Source organism: Podarcis melisellensis (genome assembly GCF_964234715.1).
Source record: "Podarcis melisellensis genome assembly, chromosome: 4".
NCBI lineage: Eukaryota > Metazoa > Chordata > Lepidosauria > Squamata > Lacertidae > Podarcis > Podarcis melisellensis.
This window is the reverse complement of record NC_138531.1, coordinates 92,804,621-92,828,681: the sequence shown is the minus strand read 5'-3', so window position 1 is coordinate 92,828,681 and position 24,061 is coordinate 92,804,621. Positions and strand designations below refer to the sequence as shown.

Here is a 24,061-nt window from a genome sequence, read left to right as displayed (position 1 = left end):
CACCACTCCTGCCCCTTTACATATAGATAACTGTGTACATAAGATTCATGGGCAACTTGGAGATTTGCTGAAATAATTAATAATAATTATATGCACACTTCATTCCAATATTACATTTTGTACTTAGTCTCTTTCCCATCATCTGATGAAATGCTTTGATAAATGTTGCTACATATGTCCTTGATTTATATAATACTTTTTTTATTTTATTATTTATACCCTACCCAACTGGCTGGGGTTCCCCAGCCATTCTATATATGAAATAAACTCTATGCTCCATAAAAATAAAATATTTTAGCTTTGCCTTAAGTGAATTTAAGTTGGTAAGACCATTCATCTTGCCAAACCCAAAAGATCAATGTCAAAAGTCCTGCAGTTTTCCAGTCTTTAGTTATTACCCAGCAAGCAGCTGTCAGCACAAAAGCTTAAAGTTCCTTACATATTGCATTGTTATTTTGTTCTTCCAGAATTATTGAAAGAGAATGCTGGAACAGTATATACAGTTTGATGCTTGCCATTTCTGCAAATACCATGCTCTAAAACTGATACAGCAGGCCATGACCACCACATAGGTATATATGTACCTTGCAAGTTGCTATTTCTCCAACTCTGAAAGGAGCATGGATGGGTCTGAGAGTGGTGTGAGGAGTGAAAGGTGTTAAGAGATGTAAGAAGGCATTGATTTCCATTCTAACCTGTATTCATCGCATGCAGAGCTGTTTCTGTTCTGCTGCAGTGCTGCTTTCAAAAACCTACATTGTTTATCTCACTGCCCACTGCAGTGGAATTTTACAGAATGAATTAAGTTATTGCTATGTCATTCTACACGAGACAAAATATGTTATTTAATACAAGGGAAACACAGTGCAAATTATGGTGGGTGGAATATAATCCATTACGTATAACAAACTGTTGTGGAAATGGAGAAAACTGAAATTTAAAGAATGGAAAAACGAGGGACTGGAATTGAGAGATTTGCTCATCCCAAGCTCCCCATCAGCAGCCAAGCTCTTCCGGCTAGTGAAACTGTCGAGCCGCGTGTGATTTGCGATAAAGAAACTCTAGATGAGTTTTCAGACAGTTTTTTCTTCTTCAGCCATTTTCTGCAAGAGCTGGCCTATGGACTGCAGAAGTCTTGTAGATCAGAAAAGCTGGAGATCGCCCTTTCGGTGGAAAACCGTAAGTGAGACTGAAACAGAGAACTCTAATCTTTTCTCCCCTCCTTTCTTTTTTCCCTTGAACTGAGAGCAAGAAAAATGCTCATAAGATGGCCCTTTGTGCATGGGAAGAATTTGCGAGTTAGGTGTGTGTGTGTGTGTGTGTGTGTGTGTGTGTGTACGTCTTATACTGTTGCTATGTTCCTTTTTTGTTTTCAAGTCTATGTTTTGTGGTTGGAGGGCAGCCTTTATTATGGGCCTCTTTCAGTGAATTTGGCTATTTGGGTCTGCAGATAATTAGATCACGGCTATCATTTTCACTCTTCTCTCCCCCCCACCCCCAACCACGGGGTTTATTTGCGTCAGAATGTGCCCTCCCTCCTTTCCTGACCCATTTTGCTCCCAAGGAGCTGCAATGCAAACAGGAAATAATACAGTGAAGGGTATCCTATACGATGCATATGGCTTCCACTTTCCAAACAGGGGGTGGTGGATCACATGAGATGTGATAGTCACATGTTCCCCCTTCCCCTGCCTGAAAGTTCTTCCAAGGTGGTAGAGGAGGGGGCAATATGTGCAACTTCCCCTTCCCACAATAAAATAGGAAGCAAGTGCAGGAAAATGGGAGGTTGCAGCCGCTCATGTTGTGCTCTTCACCAGTTTGCAGAAGTTGGTTCATTCTAGGAATGTTAGCAATACCAGGTCCTTGCTATATTCTGAAGCAGACAATATGCCTAACCAAAAAACATGGTTTTTTTAAAGGCAGGAGGCAGTCCAATATGGATTTAGATTTTTAACTCTTTTTTAAGAAACCCCAACTCTATGAAAGACAGTTCCTGGATATTCCAGAATGGCCGAACCACCAGACTGTCCCAAGACATTTTGCTGCCTCAAGGTGGAGCAGCAAATTCTCGTCCTCTGAATCAAAGCACAGTGGTACCTTGGTTCTCAAACTTAATCTGTTCCGGAAGCCCGTTCCAAAACCAAGGCGCACTTTCCCATAGAAAGTAATGCAAAATCGATCAATCCATTCCAGACTTTTAAAAACAACCCCTAAAAGAGCAATTTAACATGAATTTTACTATCTAACGAGACCACTGATTCATAAAATGAAAGCAATAAACAATGTACTGCAGTCACACAAGCAATCAGTAGCTGAACTGGGTTCCACGCAGCCACAAAAACAAAACAATAAAGAGCCACAAAAACGCAAAATAAATAGCAAGAACAGACAGACCTCAGCGTTAACACTCAAATTGGAAGCGTGGCACTCAAAACGGAGCACGTTCGGCTTCCGGAAAAAAGTCCACAAAAGTGTTTGAGTTCCATGTTCGAAACATGTAATAAGTGTTGGAAATGTAAAGAAAAGGAAGGGTCTTTTTTCCATATGTGGTGGGAGTGTAGGAAGGTGAAGGGCTTCTGGGAAATGATATATAACGAGTTGAAAAAGATGTTTAAATATACATTTGTAAAGAAACCAGAAGCTTTTTTGTTAGGAATTACAGGAAGAGAAATTAACAGAAGTGATTACAAACTTTTTCAATATGCAGTGACTGCGGCAAGAATTTTAATGGCCCAAAAATGGAAACAAGAGGAATTACCAACAGTGGAAGAGTGGAGAATGAAACTTATGGACTTTGCAGAATTAGATAAAATGACTGGGAAAACTAGATACCAGATAGATCACAAGTTCACTGAGGACTGGAGAAAGTTTACGATTTATCTGGAAAATATCTGTGATGAACAGACAACGCTAGTCGGTTTTAAAGAGGCTTTGTGATGAGAAAGGGTATTGTAAAAGAAAATGAGATGAAAGGATATTATTAACTGGCAATATATTATAAAGGAAATGCGTAATAAATATAAAACATGAGGATTGTGGGAGGAGCTGGTGGAAGTCAAAAATTTGTAAATTGGCGAATATGGTTATGTTTTAATAATTTGTAAAAGAGAAATTTGTAAAAAAATCTAATAATAATAAAAAAGTGTTTGAGTTCCAAGATGTTTGAGTACCAAGGCGTTTGAGAACCAAGGTACCACTGTACATGTTACTCAAGGATGCTCAAAATGTTTTGCAAATCCAATCCAAGTGCAATACTTTGAAGTTGTGGTCCTGTGCCCATTTACAGAGGATCATACAGAGGCACTACCATGCCATTGATGGCCTCCACAGCTGGATGCTTCTGAATACCAGTTCCTGAAAACCACAGGAGGGGAGAATGTTGTTATGCTTGAATCTTGCTTGTAGGTTTCCAACAGACATCTGACTAGCCACTGGGAAAATGGGATGCTGGCTTAGATGGGGCATGGGCCTGATCCAGCAGACTCGTCTTATGTTCTTGCACTTAAATCCAAAACTGGTCTAAGAGAAGGAAGGTTGGGTGACCCACCCACCCCTCCTTGCATTCAAAGAACGCACAAGGTGACTGAGGGATGGATCAGAAATTCAATGCAGTTTGCGTTTCAAGATAAGCCTGCGGTGAGGCAGGACAGCGCTACGGCGTTTATGCCACGCCGGCTGCGAGGGCATGTTTGCCACCAATGCCCTCTGATCTTGCAAGGCACACGCCCCCCCCCCCAGGAGAGGCCACTGATTGGCAAATTTGGGCTGCACTAGCTGATGGGAAGGGGACGCGGGTGGCGCTGTGGGTTAAACCACAGAGCCTAGGACTTGCCGATCAGAAGGTCGGCGGTTCGAATCCCTGTGACGGGGTGAGCTCCCATTGCTTGGTTCCTGCTCCTGCCAACCTAGCAGTTCAAAAGCACAAAGTACAAGTAGATAAATAGGTACCACACCGGCGGGAAGGTAAACGGTGTTTCCGTGCGCTGCTCTGGTTTGCCAGAAGCGGCATAGTCATGCTGGCCACATGACCCGGAAGCTGTATGCCGGCTCCCTCGGCCAATAAAGAGATGAGCGCTGCAACCCCAAAGTTGGCCATGACTGGACCAGGGGTCCCTTTACCTTTACCTTATATTCTTCTTTAGCTGTATGTTCTGCAAGCAAAAGCTTTCGAATATTTTAACAAGTGTTTGGACATTGTTTTAATTTCAAGGAAAGAGTCAGTATTGCACATGATTTGACTGCAGTTTTGCTACTCAGCCAACATGGTGCTTCTCCCTCCTCATTCCATCCCCAAAACAACCCTGTGAGGTGGGTTAGGCTCAGAGGTAGTAAATGGCCGAAGATCACACCCCATGAGCTACATGGCCAAGAAGGGATTTGAACCCTGTTCTCTCCCGGGTCCAAGCCCGACACTCTAACCACTGCACCACACAAGCTGCTCTGGTTCGCCAGAAGCAGCTTAGTCATGCTGGCCACATGACCCGGAAGCTGTACGCCGGCTCCCTCGGCCAGTAAAGCAAGATGAGCACCGCAACCCCAGAGTTGTCCGCGACTGGACCTAATGGTCAGGGGCCCCTTTACCTTTTACTAGCTGGTGGGAACTTGAGCCAGCTGCCCGGGCGGCCAGGGGAAATTGCCCTATGTGACAGAAAAGTTTGTTTTTGCTGGGCAGGTTGGGTCAACAAGTGTTTTTCTTTTTCTTTTTCCCTGCCAGCAAATGCTTAATGGACGGCAGCTTATGATTGACCGGGGTTCCAGGAGGGGGAGTTGAAAAGGAGAGGTTTTGGGGAGACAGTTTTGGAGGCTGGGATAGGGGTTGGGAGAATAGGTTGGGAGATAGGGAGTGCGAGGAGAGAGAGTTCTGGGTAGAAACATCCACTCTGAGGAATACAGTCATACCTCATGTTATGTTTGCTTCATGATATGTTTTTTCAGGTTACTTCCAGGTTTCTCCGCTCATGCATGCGCAGAAGTGCTAAATTGTGCTTCACGCATGCACACAAGCACCAAATAGCGCCGCGCACCTGTGCAGATACGGTGCTTCAGGTTGTGGGCTTTTCATGTTGTGAACAGGCCTCCAGAACAGATCCCGTTCGCAACCAGAGGTACCACTGTATATCACAAGCTAAAGAAAGAAGTCTGTGAGCTTAGTGTGAAGGACAGTGTGTGGTGTCCTGTAAGAGTAATAGGCCAGGAATTAACTGGGAGGCTAAGGTTGAGCCAGGAGAAGTAGAAGCTGTGAGGATACGGTCTACTTAGGTCTCATTCCAGTCAGGAGGGTAGATATCCTTCTACAAAAAAAGAGAAGACTCCCAAACCAGAGATCCCTTGGGTCTGTTACTTGGAGATCTCTTGGGTCTGTTACCTCAGGAGTAGGGTTGTCAAAGGGGTGTGTTACTGAAAGGAAGTACCACCTTGTTTAAGAACCAAAGTATTAAGCAGCAACAACTGAGAAAAAACTGAAGTGAAATAACATTATAATCTGAAGTATCCTACGTTTTACCCACTTTGCACAATAAACTTCCTTTGTTTAATAAAATATTTCTTGTTTATTTGATCAAATCGTGCCTGAGACTCCAAACCATTAACTTTCCCTCACACAAGTCTCCCACTAGAAAATCTGGGGTAATTTATAGACATTCGTGTCATTGGTGTACTGTGAGGTGGGGGCACCGTATTCAGGTGAAAGCAGGCCCAACGGCATCAGGGGGAAAATTGTTGTTGCACCGTCGCACCCTAATGGCCATGTGCGCTCCGTTCTCACTGCCCGGGAATGGCAAGTGAGCGTGAGATGCCACAATAGGCCATAGCTGTCAACTTTTCCCTTTTCTTGTGAGGAATCCTATTCAGAATAAGGGAATTTCCCTTAAAAAAAAGGAAAATGTTGACAGCTATGCAACAGGCGCCCACCTAGGAAGGGGTAAGCATCAACTTCATCTGCACTTTCCAAGGCAATACACAAACCAAAACACATCCAACTTTCAAAATTTGTGCATCTCTGAATTTTGCAATGCAGTTCTTCAGTCAAGTAGGGTGTACCAAAAAAAAAAAAAAAAAGCTCAGTGGGGCGGAGATGTATTTTGAAATACACATATTGCTGAAAAACAACATGCAAAAAATTATACAGTGGTACCTCGGTTTATGAACAGTCCTGTTTACAAACTATTCGGTTTATGGACTTTACAAAACTGGAAGTAGTGTTCCGGTTTGTGAAAAACTGGAAGTAGTGTTCCGGTTTGTGAACTTTACCTCGGTCTACGAACAGTGGAAGGGCACCAGCGGCGGGAGGCCTCATTATGGAAAGCATGCCTCGGTTTAAGAATGGACTTCAGGAACGGATTAAGTTCATAAACCGCGGTACCACTGTATTAGGAAGCAATGCTCTGCAAAAATGTGTATATGAAGGAAGATTGCATACGAATGTGTATGGTATGAGAAATTTGCACTCAAATGCTGGTGAATTTTCACAATAACTTTTTTCCCCCCCAACAAAGCACAGAATGATGTGGATATGTGAATAACAGAGTTTAAGATTGGGGAAATCAGAGAAAATGATAAAAATGGAAGCAGACAGGTTCATCCATACTCAAGTGACTTTGGGGCTGCTCAGGCAAGCCCTGCCAACATGGTAATGGTCAGAATTCTGACAGGCCCAAGCTCCTTCTCCCGGTGTGTATACGTTGATATAGGTAAACAGCCCTTCTCATGTGCATCAAAACACACGGATGACAGCGGGTGTGATCACGAGGCATATGGCCCAGTTCTCAATGAGACAATAAACCTATGTCTGGACTGTACCATTTCAGAGTTCACATGATGATGGAACACATATCCATGCAAGTTGGGAGTGAAATCTTTGAGATATGCAGTGCTTTAGAACTGTGGGCATGTCTATGATTTTGGTAGGCATTCAATAGTTCATGTCTCCAACATTCTCAAATGCCAAGTTCAACTGCCCAATACAGTCAAATGTTAAATAATAATAATAATTTATTATTTATACCCAACCCATCTGGCTGAGTTTCTCCAGCCACTCTGGGTGGCTTCCAATCAAGTGTTAAAAACAATACAGCATTCAATATTAAAAACTTCCCTAAACAGAGCTGCCTTCAGATGTCTTTTAAAAAGAAGATAGCTGCTTATTTCCTTCACATCTGAAGGGAGGGCGTTCCACAGAGCGAGTGCCACTACCGAGGAGGCCATCCTTCTGGTTCCATGTAACCTCACTTCTCACAATGAGGGAACTGCCATAAGGCCCTCGGTGCTGGACCTCAGTGTCTGGGTAGAACGATGGGGGTGGAGACGCTCCTTCAGGTATACAGGACTGAGGCCGTTTAGGGCTTTAAAGGTCAGCACCAACACTTTGAATTGTGCTCAGAAACGTACTGGGAGCCAATGCAGATCTATTAGATGTCAACTGCTGAAATAAAAAATCCTCATCAGGTGCAAATGCAGGTTATCAAAAATGCTCAGTGAATGCTTGCAAATACTTGACTATTTGGAGAATATCTGGTAAGCATTTGGCGTCAAAATTTACAGAGGGGAATCGCAGGGAAGCAACGTTCATTGTAGGAGCAGAGATTCGAAACCTTAATATTTCCTGCGCCCTTAAAATTCGCTGCCAGACCCTCCACGGTCAAACGCCCTGCATCCATGCTAAAATAGAAACAGTGCCAACTTCATCCATTGACTCGCTACAACTCATTCCAGCTCCCATGCAAGAGACACTGTTGAATAATCCTCGCCTCTCCACTGTGTGGTCTTATTTTGGGTTCTGTCATGCAGACAGTAGCAAGGTCAGACAGGTCATCAGAATGCTAATAAGAAATCTGATTGATGATTGTGTGCCAAAGAAGTGAATGGGATATTTAATTTGACGACTATGTGCCAAAGAAATGAATAGGATATTTAATTAATGTCTCCTGCTCTTTGAGAGAGCGAGTTCCCCTTAATTCCCCGCTGCTCTGTTTTTTACTCCCCCCCCAAAAAAAACCCCACCCATCCCAAAGTTTTCCTAACAACACAGAGAGAACTTCAAAGACAGACATGGCTGGGTTTTTTAAAACTTTGTTGGTTCTCCCTTTGTTTAGAAGAGCAGTCAGGCCCACATCCAAAGCCGAAAAATAAAAGGACATCTTGTTCAATGAGAACTGGGATAGTTTAAAAAAAAAATCCTCTCCACAGTGGGACAATTAACTACTTAAGTTCTGGATTTATAAAGGATGCATGCAGCAAAAAGCTTACTGTTTCCCCCTCGGAAGTGAGGTGCTTTAGCAGCCAGAGTCTTTGGAAGGCAGAAAACGAAAGGCAGGAATCGGGAGCAATTGAATTTACATATTTGCCACTTTTGTGAGGGAGAGGAGGAGCTTGGACTTTCCATTCAAAGTGGTTTGCCAGAGAGTAGTTGGCAACTAAGGATTTTAGACAACGTGGTGCCTTCCAGACGTTGGACTACAACTCCCATCATTCCAGCCATCGTGGCCAAGATGGGACTTGTAGTCCCTGCAACAGCTGGAGGACACCATATTGACTTTCTGTGTGCATGGGGACAGCTAAAGCCACTTCATAAATGGGGCTCACCGATAAATATTATATTTAGGTATTTATTACATTTTTCTGTGTCATGCACAGTTTGTTAAGTATGGTGATTTAATTTACTGAAATTGGGGGTGATTAAATGCATTGCTGTGTATTTAATTCTGGAATGTTCCCCATTAACTCTCATGTGATTGGTTAACTTTGGCCACATGGAAAGTATCTTATTACATTCTCCATTTTGTTTTGTGTGTGAGTGACTTGACTGTAAGGGCTGCATCTCCATGAACACTGAAGAAGAGATCATGTTAGATAACTCTCTCTCTCTCAACATAATAGAGGAGAGGATTGCTAATGTTTCTGTGCCAACATATGTGACAGAAAGAAGTACAGAAGTTGATGTTCTCCCAAAGAAGCGTGAAGGAGAAGTCTGCTGGAAGGAGAAAGTGGAAACTTCTCAGAAGCAGCTGCATGGCCTAGCTGGGTCATGTGCAGAAGGCCGAATGTAAATACTGGAAGGAGAAAAAGATGGGGTTTTGTTTGAATGTTTAAGGAAGAAGCTGTAATCTTCAACTTAGAAAAAACAAGCCCATGCTTGGATAAGCATGCGAATGCAAATACTTTGCATATATTCTTCTTTGCAAGGGACATGGGTGGCGCTGTGGGTTAAACCACAGAGCCTAGGACTTGCCGATTAGAAGGTTGGTGGTTTGAATCCCCGCAATGGGGTGAGCTCCCATTGCTCAGTCCCTGCTCCTGCCAACCTAGCAGTTCGAAAGCATGTCAAAGTGCAAGTAGATAAATAGGTACCGCTCTGGCGGGAAGGTAAACGGTGTTTCCATGCGCTGCTCTGGTTCACCAGTAGCGGCTTAGTCATGCTGGCCACATGACCCGGAAGCTGTACAGCAGCTCCCTTGGCCAATAAAGCAAGATGAGCTCCACAACCCCAGAGTCGGTCACGACTGGACCTAATGGTCAGGGGTCCCTTTACCTTTACCTTATATTCTTCTTTAGCTATATGTTCTGCAAGCAAAAGCTTTCGAATATTTTAACAAGTGTTTGGACAGTGTTTTAAGTTCAAGGAAAGAGTCAGTATTGCACATGATTTGACTGCAGTTTTGCTACTCGGCCAACATGCTTCTTCCCCCTCCTCATTCAGTCCCCAAAACAACCCTGTGAGGTGGGTTAGGCTCAGAGGGAGTAAATGGCACAGGATCACACCCTGTGAGCTTCATAGCCAAGAAGGGATTCGAACCCTGGTCTCTCCCGTGTCCAAGCCCGACACTCTAACCACTGCACCACACAGGCTCTCCTGTGGTGTGTCTTAAGAAACAAAAGCATATTGATGGTGTTCTTTCATTGCAGAAGAAGGCTCTTTTCGGCTTGTCAGCTTGTATTTTGTTGATTGGGCTGTGTGCTCAATCACTATTTGTTGAGGGTCTCTCTTTCTTTTTCTTTTAAAAGAACCTGATTTGGTCTCCACTGTCACCAACAACTATGGTCTCTCCCCCCCCCCCCAGCTCCCACCATACTGAAGGCAGGGGAGACCTTTGGAAGGGTTAATAAACAAACAACTTTAAACAAATGCATTGACCAATAAAGGGGGGGAAGGGGGAGAATGAGGAAAGAAAGTATGGGAACCGAAAAAGAGCGAAGGAGAAAATCTCACATCAAACATAGAGCGCTTAAAGGAAACGGGGAGGAAAAAAGACTGAGAAAAGACCAGCTAGTTAATGCAGGACAGCTAATAAAAGGGGGGAGAACTGACGTTAAGAACACATTTGCATGTCTATTGGGCACTTGGGAAATGCTGATAAAACTGGCTTTATTTTTCAGCAGAATTCAGGAAATCTCACCCACAACATCTGTGCATAGACACAAAAGGGAACATTGGCGTTGTTGCAGCGTTTCAGCTCCGAGACCATCGCACGAGTGACAATGTCAGACTCATGTGTGCGTGTAGATCTGTGCAGCTCTTATCTCTTGATCCTGCCAGCAACGAAAATGGGGACATGGCGGTGGCTCCTATTCCCTTTCCTGGAAGACTGGAGGGCCAAAACACATTGCCAACAAATTATTTCTGAGCCACAGAGCTGGGAACGTGCCTGAAGCTTCGCTCTCCCACACTTCCCCTTGTCTAAAATGGCCACCTTTATTTCGGTAACTACTTTCAATGGCTGAAACAGCCATTTTCATTTTAATGATCTATGGATATTTATATAAAGATAACTACAAACCAAAGCATAGAATTGTAGAGTTGGAAGGGACTCCCAGGGTCTCCTTGTCCAACTCTCTGCCATGCAGGAATCACAGCTAAAGAACCCTGGACACATAACCATCCAACATCTGCATAAAAACCTCCAAGGAAGGAGAGTCCACCACCTTCTGAGGGAGTCCATTCCACTGCTGATCAGCTCTTACCATCAGAAAGTTCTCCATGATGTTTAGTTGGAATCTGCTTTCCTGTAACTTGAATCCATTCATTCGGGTCCTGCCCTCCAAAGCAGGAGAAAACAAGATTGCTCCACCTTCCACGTGGTAGCCCTTCAGATATTTGAAGACGGCTTTCATATCACCTCTCAAATCTACTCCAGGCTGTTGTTGTTTAGTCGTTTAGTCATGTCCGACTCTTCGTGAGCCCATGGACCAGAGCACGCCAGGCACTCCTGTCTTCCACTGCCTCCTGCAGTTTAGTCAAACTCATGCTGGTAGCTTCGAGAACACTATCCAACCATCTCGTCCTCTGTCGTCCCCTTCTCCTTGTGCCCTCCATCGTTCCCAACATAGGGTCTTTTCCAGGGAGTCTTCTCTTCTCATGAGGTGGCCAAAGTATTGGAGCCTCAGCTTCAGGATCTGTCCTTCCAGTGAGCACTCAGGGCTGATTTCCTTCAGAATGGGTCGGTTTGATCTTCTTGCAGTCCATGGGACTCTCAAGAGTTTCTTCCAGCACCATAATTCAAAAGCATCAATTCTTCAGCGATCAGCCTTCTTTATGGTCCAGCTCTCACTTTCATACATCACTACTGGGAAAACCATGGCTTTAACTATACGGACCTTTGTTGGCAAGGTTGTCTCTGCTTTTTAAGATGCTTTCTAGGTTTGTCATTGCTTTTATCCCAGGAAGCAGGCGTCTTTAATTTCGTGACTGCTGTCACCATCTGCAGTGATCATGGAGCCCAAGAAAGTACTTCTCCAGGCTAAACATACCCAATTCCCTCAGCCATTCCTATTCAGGCTTGGTTTCTAGAACCTTGATCATCTTGGTTGCCCTCCTCTGCTCCATTCCATATTTTCTTTTTTAAAAAGGCTTAGTCCCACTGAGGTATTGTATAATCAATTGTATAATCAATGGCTGCTAGCCATGTCTATGTTCTACCTTCCGTGCTGGAGTCAGTATGTCTCTGAATGCCAGATGCTGGAAGCCACCCTGTTCTTGGGCTCAGGTCCTGCTCGTGGACTTGCCATGGGCAGCTGTCTGGCCACTGTGAGAAGAGGATGCTAGACAAGATGAGCCTTTGGTCTGATCCAGCAGGGATCTTGTGTTCTTCGGGCGACTGTAACTGGGGGTTCACCTGACAGAATGTGTCTCCATACGCAGGGCCAGATTTAGGTTTGATGTGGCCCTAAGCTTCTGAAAGTAGTGGGGCCCTTTATATGTCCAGCTGCCCTTTGTAAACAACAAATTGTCGCTGTTTTATGTGTTGAATATACAGTGGTACCTTGGGTTACATATCCTTCAGATTACATACACTTCAGGTTACAGACTCCGCTAACCCAGAAATATTACCTCGGGTTAAGAACTTTGCTTCAGAATGAGAACAGAAATCGTGCTCTGGTGGCGCGGCAGCAGCAGGAGGCCCCATTAACTAAAGTGGTCTTCAGGTTAAGAACAGACCTCCAGAACGAATTAAGTACTTAACCCGAGGTACCACTGTATGCTATATGGACCTTATAGGCATCTAAAGCCATTTGCACATGTTGCCATGCAACCAGTCCATGCAGAATGTAGGCACCCTATATATAGAAAGGAGCAAACCAGTGATATTTTAGGGAGCAGGCTAGCAGGCGGAACCCATTGCTTACATCTTAGGAGCCTACACAACACAAAACACTCTTGCTGTATGTAGGTTTTATTTTATTTGTTTTTCGAAATGTACATCCGGGTATTTTTTCCTTTATATTTTTTTGCGGCCCCCAAGAGAGTGGGGCCCTAAGCTATAGCTTGTTTAGCTTATACGTAAATCCAGCACTGTCCATACAAAAAGAATCCCCTGTGCATATAAGAAGAAAGCATCTCAGGGAAAAGGCTAAGCTAGAAAGCCTTTCCTTTTGACACGCTTATTCTCTACATGCAGGGAATGCATTTATTTTTGCAAGAAACAACCCTAACCTTCACTCTGGCATAGGAGGGTCCAGAATCAGGGTTTTGATTATCTCAGCGAGATCCAGGCCAAAATCTTGGATTAAGATGATGCAAAATTGATACATCTTTGTTTTTTACTAAGTAAGCAGCCATATTTAATTGAACTTTATTATGGTTTGCATGACATGACATTATTCTGATTGGACGGTTTTGCTGAGTGTCTCAAAATGATAATTACCCAAATAAAATTAAATCTGTATTTCTGCTAACAGCATTTTAAATGTATCCTCACAATGGATTTGATGATACTGCAGAATAGGATTCATAACAGGATATGATCTTTATTTATTCCTTTACCCTATCCACCCCCTCCCCCCCCATTGTCTTTAAGTTTGGCACAAATGCGCCATAAAATGAAAACAGACTCCTTTTAAAAAATCTCTTTAATATCTAGCAGTTAGGCACCAATTTGGATTTTGGATGATCTTATTATCTTCAAGATGATCAAACAGAGAAAAATACTGTCTGTGGATGGCTTGTGGGGGAGGCCAAGTTGTGCTGGCGTGATTGCACAGCTCAGTGAGTGCTCTATGATACAAAATTGTGGAGTGTACAGTGTATCTAAATGTGTGACTACTCAGAAACAAGTACTACTGCTTCCAATGCGGCTTACTCCCTAGTAAGGCTGCGTGGGGTGAGAAATTAGATTCTGTCCACATTGAAAGGTGAACCTACGTGAGCCATAGTTTACAAAACAATGTACAAACCTAAACACAACCTTTCTTAGAAATTTTTCACATTTCCAAATATTGCAATGTAGTTCTCCAACCAAGTACAGTGGTACCTCGTGTTAAGAACTTAATTTGTTCTGGAGGTCCGTTCTTAACCTGAAACTGTTCATAACCTGAGGTACCACTTTAGCTAATGGGGCCTCCCGCTGCCACTGCCGCATGATTTCTGTTCTCATCCTGAATCAAAGTTCTTAACCCGAGGTAATATTTCTGGGTTAGTGGAGTCTGTAACCTGAAGCGTCTGTAACGAAGCGTCTTTAACCAGAGGTACCACTGTAATGTGCTCAAAAATGCACATACTAGGATAGGATAAAGCGTGCGCAGAAATGCCTATGTTTGTGAAATTAACATACAAAAATCATCACAGGAAAATTGCTTCGCAAAAGAAAATGTATATATTAGACAAAATCGCATACCAAAATTACAAAAATTTGCACTAAGAATTTCAGTGAGGATAACAACAACAACAACAACTTAATGTGGGAATGTGGAGAACTGAGCATGGGATTGGAAAAAGGAGAAACTGTCCGTTCCTACTCCCAGGTAAGTGTGTGCATGTAGTCTGCTTACTTAGAAGTAAGCCCCACCGAAATCAGCAGGACTTGCTTTTGACTAAACATGCTTTCTGGATCAGGTGGCTGTCAGCAGGATTTAAGCCTTGCCCCTATTTTGGAGAAGGCAAGGGGAAATGAAGGCAGAACAAGAGGCAGGCATGGCAACGGAGAGCTTTTTCTCTCTTTCGAGCCAATTTGCCAGCTTTCTGCTGTGATCACTGCAAAAAGGAGAAGCGGAGATAGGGGCTGGAAGGACACACAACAAAAGCGCCGGTTTCTGGGGAAACGTGGCTCTAGAAGATAACTCGGGCCACAGTTAAAGCAATGGTGGTGGGGTGGGGGGAGCAGTAGGAGAAGTGTCAAAACATTTAAATGACTGGGACATTTCTCCTGGTGCTGGGGGAGAGAAGCCGAGAAGCTTTTTGCCAAGTCCCAGTTGCTCCATTGCTGCCGATCTGGCTGGGAACTGAAGGCAAAGGAAAAAGATAAGCCTCCAGTTATCCTTCCATTTCTTTTGTGCTGGGGGGTGGGGGCCCAGATGCAGCATTGTTAATATTTGTTTTAATCCTGCCTTTCCCCAGAGGCGCCAATAGGTGGGTTTTTTTGGCCCAGTGGATAGGGCCCTCCAACCCACTGGCAAAAGAGGATGCATAAAATCTGCATGTGCTTCTTCTCACATGCAAATCTGTGTCCTCTTTTGCAAGCAGGTAAAGGACCATTAGGTCCTGTCGTGACCCACTCTGGGGTTGTGGCGCTCATCTCGTTTTACTGGCGTACAGCTTCGGGGTCATGTGGCCAGCATGACTAAGACGCTTCTGGAGAACCAGAGCAGTGCACAGAAATGCCGTTTACCTTCCCGCCAGAGCGGTACCTATTTATCTACTTGCACTTTGACATGCTTTCGAACTGCTAGGTTGGCAGGAGCAGGGACCGAGCAACGGGAGCTCACCCTGTCACAGGGATTCGAACCGCCGACCTTCTGATCAGCAAGTCCTAGGCTCTGTGGTTTTCACCCACAGCGCCACCCGCATCCCTCTTTGCAAGCAGAGAGCCCCCCCAAAATAAAGCAATAGTCCCTAATCACACTTGATATAATGCCTGGCAGACAGTCAACAGGTGAACCGTTCCCTGTAATGGTATTTCGATAAGGATTAAGGCTTGACCTACTGAATTTCTGCCTGCAACCCAGCTGCTAATGGCACAAGAGCTCTGGCTTTTCTCTAATGCCAACCCTAAAAGCAAAGTCTAGACTGCAGTCCTAGAGTCTGCAGCAAAGAGACTGACTTCTGAGCGGACATGTATATCATTACAGTAGTACCTCGGGTTAAGTACTTAATTCGTTCTGGAGGTCCGTACTTAGCCTGAAATTGTTCTTAACCTGAAGCACCACTTTAGCTAATGGGGCCTCCTGCTGCTGCCGCACCGCCTGAGCACAATTTCTGTTCTCATCCTGAAGCAAAGTTCTTAACCTGAAGCACTATTTCTGGGTTAGCGGAGTCTGTAACCTGAAGCATATGTAACCTGAAACGTATGTAATCCGAGGTACCACTGTATACCATAACTTTATACAGTGAATTCTTAATTAATGCTAGGTCTTTAGCTCTTGCTTCCAAAGATTTCATATTTTGCACCTGTCATTTGGGAGCGGGGATTCTTTAATACTTATTGTGCGCAGTGGCATTTGCAGAAAATAACTTCAAGGAAGTACCAGATCTCAGCAGAGCCCACCACAAGAAAGATGTGTCCTGGTAGTTGGGGGAAGGCAAGGTAAAACTACAGAAATTCCAAGCAGGAAAAGTGCAAGGAAGGGGGACACCAGAGAAAGCAACAGAGAAGAGGTTGGCTTGTTGTTGTTGTTGTTGTTGTTGTTTTAAAAAGACCATCTCATCCAAGAGGGACTTGGTTTCACCTTTCTGTTTCAAGTGACGCGGTTACATTGCCATGACCGCTTATTCCCATGCTGTGTGTGATAAGAAAAAAAGCAGAAAAGGTTTACATTGCTTGCTGGTTATTAATTTAAAATGATTCTGGGGTGCCAGGAAAACTCTTCGCTCCCACCTCATCTCATCTCCACAGGTGGGTATTGAGGAGATTGCTGGGATGATACATGGACAAGACCAGGACCAATGAGAAAGGGGGCCCATTTGGCCTTCAGCTCAGAAGGGGCCATCAGATTTAGACACTGGCTCATTTTTTGCCGGGGGTGGGGGGTGGGGAGAGAGATTTCATTAGTTTCACAACTTCGTTCCTGCATGCACCAGGCCCAAATGTGACACCCCTCTGCAAATCTAAAGTGAGAGATGTGATGATTTTCTCACTAACCGATAAGAGATTGATCAGAGGAATAATTCACAGATATTAATAGATCGGGTTCTAACGGTTGGGAACATGCAAGGATGGAAGCAGTGGCGTAGCATGGGTTGTCAGCACCCGGGGCAAGGCAAGTAATTTGCGCACCCTAAAGCGTGGATTTGCGCCCCCTAACCTGTGGATTTGCGCCCCCTAACCCTACCCCCCAGATGTTGCGCCCGGTGTGGCCGCCCCCCCCCCGCACCCCCACGCTACGCCACTGGATGGAAGTGACCTGAGACTTTTTGGAATGCTAAGAGGCCAGTCTGGAGCACAAGGGTGGCAGCAGCGTGGGGGCAGGAGGGACAATCGCCCCTCACGACTACAAACAAGAATCTTGCCCCCCCCATTAACGTTTACAGTCATACCTTGGGTTGAATGTGCTTCAGGTTGAGCGCTTTCGGGTTGCGCTTCACGGCAACCCGGAAGTAACAGAGCGCGTTGCGTCTGGGTTTCGCCACTCGTGCATGCGCAGACGCTCAAAATGACGTCATGCACATGCGCGGAAGCGACAAAACGTGACCTGCGCATGCCATCGCGTCTTACATTCTATTCAGGATGCGAACGGGGCTCTGGAACGGATCCCATTCGCATCCCGAGGTACCACTGTACTGTTATTTTTCTTTCGGAGATCTTTGCATGTGAGAAGCACCTAGAAGTATACTTTGCCCCTTCTGCACCCATGCCTATAATTCCTCCTCTCCACTGTTGCCACAGCTGAGCACCTGTTCCTCCATAGTCAGCCCCACACCCTGCAAACACACACACACACACACACACACACACACACACTGATGCAGCTCACACAAAAAAGCCCTATTGGAGAAAATGTTAGGAAAAGCTCTATTTTCCCATCACGCCCTTATTAAACCCTAATTCAAGTTTCCCACTGAATCTGGGCCACTGGTGACCCTTTAGCTCAGTTGCCTGAGTCGGGTTTCTTTTCTCTGCGGTATAAACGCCCTGCTGTTTGTTGATAGTATTAATAATATGAGCAGCAGGAGTCTGTAGACGTTTGGGGCCTAGGCTGCGGGAATTGTTCACGGATGACATCGGGCCACCTCTGTAAATTACTCGGCGACCTGGGATTTCGGCAGGTTACCGCTATAACTCAAGGGCTTTCGGTTATTGCGTTTCCCTCCTGCTGCCTTCCCGCTTATTGGCCTCTTCTCGACATGAGGAGGTGACAGGCCCCGTCGCTTTGGGAGAGAGACCTTGGAAGCGGTGTCTCACAAAGGTCTTGTGCCATTGTTTCGACAAAAGCCTCAAGCACGGAGCTCAGGAAATTAAAGGGAGGGCATGAGACCGAGAGCTGCCGCTTCTCGTGGAAATGGTTTTGCCCGACTCAAAAGGCGAAGGAGGCCAGTCATGCCTGTTCGTTTTTGGAAGAGGTGTGTCTGCATTAGAACGCAAGAAATGCCATCTAGGCCAGCATCTCATTTTCATGGCGGGCAACCAGATGTCTATGGGAAGCAAGAAAGCAGGATTCAAGCAAAAGGGTGCTTTCCCCTTCTGTGGCTTCCAGCAATTGGCATTAAGCATCGCTGCCTGCAAGTGTGGTGGCAGAACATGGCCATTATGGCTAGTAGCCCTAGATAGTTGCAGAGCTGGAAATTCTGGGTATCTCCACCTGGCTTGTGCTGGCCCAATAACCTTTGCTGCCTGAGGTGACACAGTGTAGGAATGAACGCTGGGTTGCAGAGCACACTCCCGCCCATGGGCAGCCTCAGCTGCCTGCACGCGTGACCTTGGGGTGCGGAGCACTCTCTCCCTCACAGATAAAGCCACAGCTGTCTGAACATCTTGCCCTCTGTCTAACCTTTTGGGATCTCAGTAGTCTGCCATGTCCTGTCTGTGACCTTTGTCTCTTTTGTCATACATTGTGCAAGAGGAAAATGACATGGTGGAAACAGGTGCCAAAATAACTTTGCACCACCCCACGATCTTGGGACTGGAAGATGTGTAAAGCTCACAGCCCAAAATGTATCTACCTGGGTTTGCATATTGTGTCAATAAAAGGAGCATCCACAGAGCTGGCCGGCAGCTTGCTTGCTTGCAGCTCACCTGTGCGCAGCTCACCTGCATTACCAACTCCTGCCTCATGTCCTTCACTTCACACAGCAGCAAACATATTGATTACCTGACCTCACCTCCCTGCCGGACAGGGAGCAGCATACTTTCTGGAACTCCTTCCCCACCTGACAACACAGCTGTGCAGTGGCTCCTCCCTTCAGGAAAAGCTGGAGCAAAGCCTTGCCACACTGCCAGGGTGGGGAATCTCCCTGCCCCCTGCCCAGCAGCAAAGTTGGGTGGTAGAACACCTCCTCTCATGCCAACTTGGCAGAAGGGGAGGCATTCCACAGAGCTTTGTTAAAAGTCCCTCTCTGCCCCAGAGGCTGGGGAGACCAGTGGCAAATTTGGGCAGCAGAACATGGGCGATGCCCCTTAGAGAGTGCCGCCTGAGGCAGTCGTCTCATTCTGCCTCATGGGCAGGCCGGCTCCATCTGACTGTAATGCATCCTTGTGTTGTGAATATTCATCTTACTTTCTTGGGTAGCAGATTAAGAGATGTGTGTGAATGCAGAAGAGTCCTGTCTATTGCTCTGTCCCATTTTACTTCTGGGCTTGCATGCAGCCTCAAGACATTTGGCTGAGGGAATGTGGCCCTCAGTCCAGAAAAGGTTGCCCAATGCCCTGACCATTAGGTGCAGTCATGGCTGACTCTGGGGTTGCGGCGATCATTTCGCTCTATAGGCCGAGGGAGCTGTACAGCTTCCGGGTCATGTGGCCAGCATGACTGAGCCGCTTCTGGCGAACCAGAGCAGCGCACGGAAATGCCATTTACCTTCCCACTGGAGCAGTACCTATTTACCTACTTGCACTTTGACGTGCTTTCGAACTGCTAGGTTGGCAGGAGCAGGGACTGAACAACGGGAGCTCACCCCATCGCGGGGATTTGAACCGCCAACCTTCTGATCGGCAAGTCCTAGGCTCTGTGGTTTAACCCACAGCGCCACCCACGTCCCTTTAGCCATAATGATGGCATAAATCGGTGGATCCTGAAGTGGGTGGTACTGCCCCCTGGGGTGGGTGGGATTACCTTGGAGTGCTTAGAGGGAAGTGCAGCAAGCAGAGGACTCTGTAGGTGCAAATGGCTTTGAAAAGCTGGTACCACTGGATCAAGTTCAGCAGTTTTGTTGCATTAATTCAGCTAAATGGTTTTAACTGGATTTTGAATAAACGTGCAACTAATTGTTCCCACTTTGGATTTTATTGTGTTATTATCTCCTAGTGGGTCTTGAAGACAGCTATTCTGAATAATGCTTTTGGTGGGGGGCACAACGGATGAATTTATGGAACTATGGGGGAAATGGCCCCAAAACATCTGGGAACCACTGCTTTGATATATGCAGGTATGTACAGCACTCAGAATATTTTAGGTAATTGGCTGCTGTCTTACATGACACATTCTTGAAGACAAACCCTCTTTCCCATTCAGTATTATGCATTGAATGGGCTGGTAAGGATCTGTTTCTACGATGAAAAAAAATTCAGCAATGCTTAGTTTGTTTTTTCGGTTGTTAGTTTGCTAATTTTGCTAATATTGCTTTGTGGGTTACAAGAGCTGTAATGCTTTGTGAATTTTGCAATATGGCTTTTCTCATAGTTGTGCTGTTTAGCCTATTTGTAAAGTTGTTTTGTTACTGGTGTTTTATGGAAGGTGGTTGTTTTACTGTTGATTTGTTAATGTTATGTTGTGGTGTTCTACTATATTTATAGTATGTAAGCCGCCTTGCGACTCGAGTGAAAAGCGGAAATATAATAATGATGAATTTTATCTAGTTCCAAAACATTTTAGACAAAACAAATGCTCATCTTGCTCCAAGTTCCACTATTTAGCTTTTGTGAGGAGTTGGTTTTGTTTTTTTTAATGCTTTTTAGAGTGCTCCTTAGCTACTTCCAGCAGCTTTGGTGGTTGTGTTTTTCTTTTTCTTTTCTTTAAAAAAAGAGAGGCGTTAGAAAAAGTATTTTAAAAAGCTGCCAGCTACTCATAACCTCTGCAGACTAAGCATTTGCTCCTGTATAGAAAGAGCAACCGCCTCCCAATAGCATTGCCCAGCACATTAGAGAAAAGGATTAAGCCGATACATTCAGCTATTCTAACAGATTTCCTTTACGCCTTCAATACCCCACTCTCACATTCACTTGGATAATCACATTAGTTTTGTCGTTAAGAAAGGAGGGCACACCACCTCCCCTTCTATGGCAAATACCTAAACTGCTTACCCACCACCCAAAGGGGTTGCATAGATTAGGGAAACAAGACAAACGGAAGGGATTTGCCATCCTGCAGCTCCATGTTTCAGGACAGCCCTTTATTTTTTTCACAGCAAGGAGATGGAACTAAAATGTTTTTCCCCCTTTGCAAATGGAAACTGGGGGCTGCTGGGGTGGGAGAGAGGAAGCAACGGAAACCAGAGGGAGACGGTTATGCAGAAGATGGGATGGCATCTGAAAAACAACAGCACCCTCTTCAGTTAGCACCTTGAATAACAAGTTTCTAGGGGGTCACATTTCTGGATCTGCACAAACTAGCGCTGTTGGCAAGAGCTTCCTCCATTCATTCATTCATTCATTCATTCATTTACAATTCCGTTCTAATTAATGATAAAATAAATGGGAAGAGCCTGGTGTTATCCGGCCAATGGTCCAGCTCTCGCAGCGGCCACCCAAACTTGGTTCTAATCCCACCTGCAGCTGCCAAGATGCAAAAAGCTCGCCACTGGAAACATAATTTTACATTACCTCTGGAAGGATGGTGCAGTGAAGTTTGGAATTTGGTGCAACCAGAACGACTCACCCAGTGAAGGCGGCTTGGCAGAAGAGCAATAAAATCCAACAAATATGAGATTATGCGGTGGCTCTTTTTTAGTTATCCTATGCAACCAGAATGTATGAGACATCATCCAGGCTGCCACTTGGCTTTCTGATCTGTTTATCTCAGCCCTAAGCTGCTGTACCTCCTTTTGTTGTGTGGGCCAATATATTTTCTTTTCTCATTGTACCTAGATTCCCTATATCCTTTTTAATGTTTTGTGCATATGCATGTGTTTAGAACCCTCTCTGTGTATAGAGTTCTTCTCTTTATTTATTGCAGAATTATTTGTTCCTTTTTTTATTGTTACTTGCTACATTGAAAACCAATACAAAAATTGATGGTGTGCTTTTTTTTAAGGAATAAGTAGCACCACTGCATTCAGGTCTCCACTGCAGAATGTTGCAGGTGTGCTTGTCCATATTGGGAGCATTTAGAATGGGCTTTATGCTCCTAATAGCAAATCCATGCATGGAAAATTGTTGAGAATGGTGAATGGAACACAATTCAAAGGAAAACATCAGTGTTGCAACCACTCTAGACCCCAGAATATCCCTTCATTTAAAACATCTGCCAGTTTAAGAGGGATAAGGCTTTGTCATATTGCCTCAAGCTGGCCGGTTCACATTAGCAGACAAAAAGTCTCTCTCATACCTACTCTTTTCAGCAGTTTGACGTTGTTTCTTTTGGTCTAAATGTCATATGAAGAAAGAGGAGAGTAGTTGTGTTAGTCTTCAAAGTGCCACAGACTGGGTTTTTCACCCGATACCATGGACTAACTGCAATTATTTTAAGAGGGCATAAGCTTTCATGGGCCAGCACCTACTTTCTCAGATGCATACATGAAGAATCAGACTGGGTGGATAGACAGTCGACTCAACTTCTTACCTATCCAATTACAGGGTCATTAAGCTCAGGAACACAAGATCTTGACTTCAAAACAACCTCAAGATGGCATGTGACTCATGTTAGACTAAAATAAGGAACCATGATTGTTTATAGTTTTGTTTGTTGTAAAATCTGCTATGATTTAAAACTCACTAACACACGCGCACACCTATATAAGCTTTAGTCTACAAAAACTGATACCATAATAAAAACAGTCATTCATATCCCACAGACTCTTTCCTGTTGTTTTTCATGGTGACTAAGACACACTCACGCCCAACTGCAACAAAACAGTTATTATCTCTGTAAAATATGTTGAAGGTTTTATTTTGGTTTAATATTATGAAGGCTCATAGCTTATCTGGCCTTTTTTTTCTTAACAGCTTTGCAATCTGTTGGGCCCGACTGAGGCCTTGCAGTTCATGGTCCAATGAAAAGGTGAAGCCAACCTAAGCCACCCTGTTTAAGGCAGGGTATAAATTCTTAGCAAACAAACACACAAACAAAATTACTGGCAGATAGGAACAAAGCCCCAAAGAATCATGGCAAATGTGGTACAACACAGAGATATGGGGCGGTCCTGTGCTGCAGCAGCTACTACTGTAACTGAGTCTATCAGGTGAGCCTTTCAATATGCCTGGCGCTGTCTGCTGGGGGAATTCCGGGGGGGGGGAACCTTGAGCCCAACAGCGCCCCTGAAAAAGTTTACACCTATGTCATAAACTGTTTAGCTTAACACAAGTGCATTGCTGCATCAGGCCAAGGATCCATCTAGTTCAGCACCCTGTTTTCTAACCACAGCCAGTGAGATGCTTTCATGCCCTGCTTGGGGGCTTCTTGAAAGCACCAACCTCCTGCCATTCTTGTGATTCCCAGCAACAGGAATTCAGATAGAAATTCCATGATCAGGAACTTTGAGCCATAATGCCTTCTAGCCACTGATTTGTCATCTGTGAATTTACACGATACAGCTTTAAACCCAGTGGATATTATAAGTTACTTATGTGCCAGCTTCCCACACACAAGGGATGCTTGTGGAACAAGAAAGGAAAGCCTCTCCCTCCACCCCACCCCCCCACAAAGATACCCTACACTCCCAAGTTTGGGTTCCAGTGCTCAACCAAGAGCAGTGGGAAATTCCTCTAAAGCAGCTTTCTTCCATAAGACATGGTGGAGTGGGCTAAACCTAAACGCCGACAATGCCATTTGAACTCTGCCAAAATTGTGAAGTGCCAGAAGAACATCAAGGAAGAGCCACCAGTCTGGAGCCATACACTGCAAGGTTTAGGTTTGCCACCTCAAAAGATCCTTTGCACAGCCAGACATCTGCTATACAAATAGGATGCTTTGGTTAGGAGAGAAAGAGGAAAGCAGGCATGAAACATTGAGGGAGGAAACACTTGTGTGAAGCCAGCCATCCAGCCAGCAGATCCTCCCTCGGCGTTGACAGGACAAAGCGGAAAACACAAAAACCAGCTCTTTCAGTTACTTTTAACCATTACGACGATAGTTCTGCAACCAGAGTCTCATGTAGTGAACTTCCAAAAGACGGGCTTGCAACACGGAGTCTGGATCATAAGGGCTGTTGGAGCGCAGGTCCAAATGATGAGCACCTTCTGGGATCAATATCGCAACTAGAGTGTCCGTGATATTCCGTGTTACTCCGCCCCCAGACCAGGGGTCGAGCCCACCATTGCTGGAAGGG

The 24,061-nt window shown here is 44.9% G+C and overlaps 1 protein-coding gene across 1 annotated transcript in view; it reads right to left on the bottom strand.

Annotated features, from left to right (window-relative positions):
- Positions 1-22,662: 22,662 nt before the first annotated feature.
- The window catches only part of PRCP (prolylcarboxypeptidase), a 28,063-nt gene continuing 26,664 nt past the window's right edge, over positions 22,663-24,061 (bottom strand). Inside the window, exon 9 of the mRNA XM_081909944.1 lies at positions 22,663-24,052. Coding sequence (XP_081766070.1) covers positions 23,848-24,052 — 205 coding nt within the window. The 3' untranslated portion in view covers positions 22,663-23,847. The remainder of the gene's footprint in view (positions 24,053-24,061) is intronic.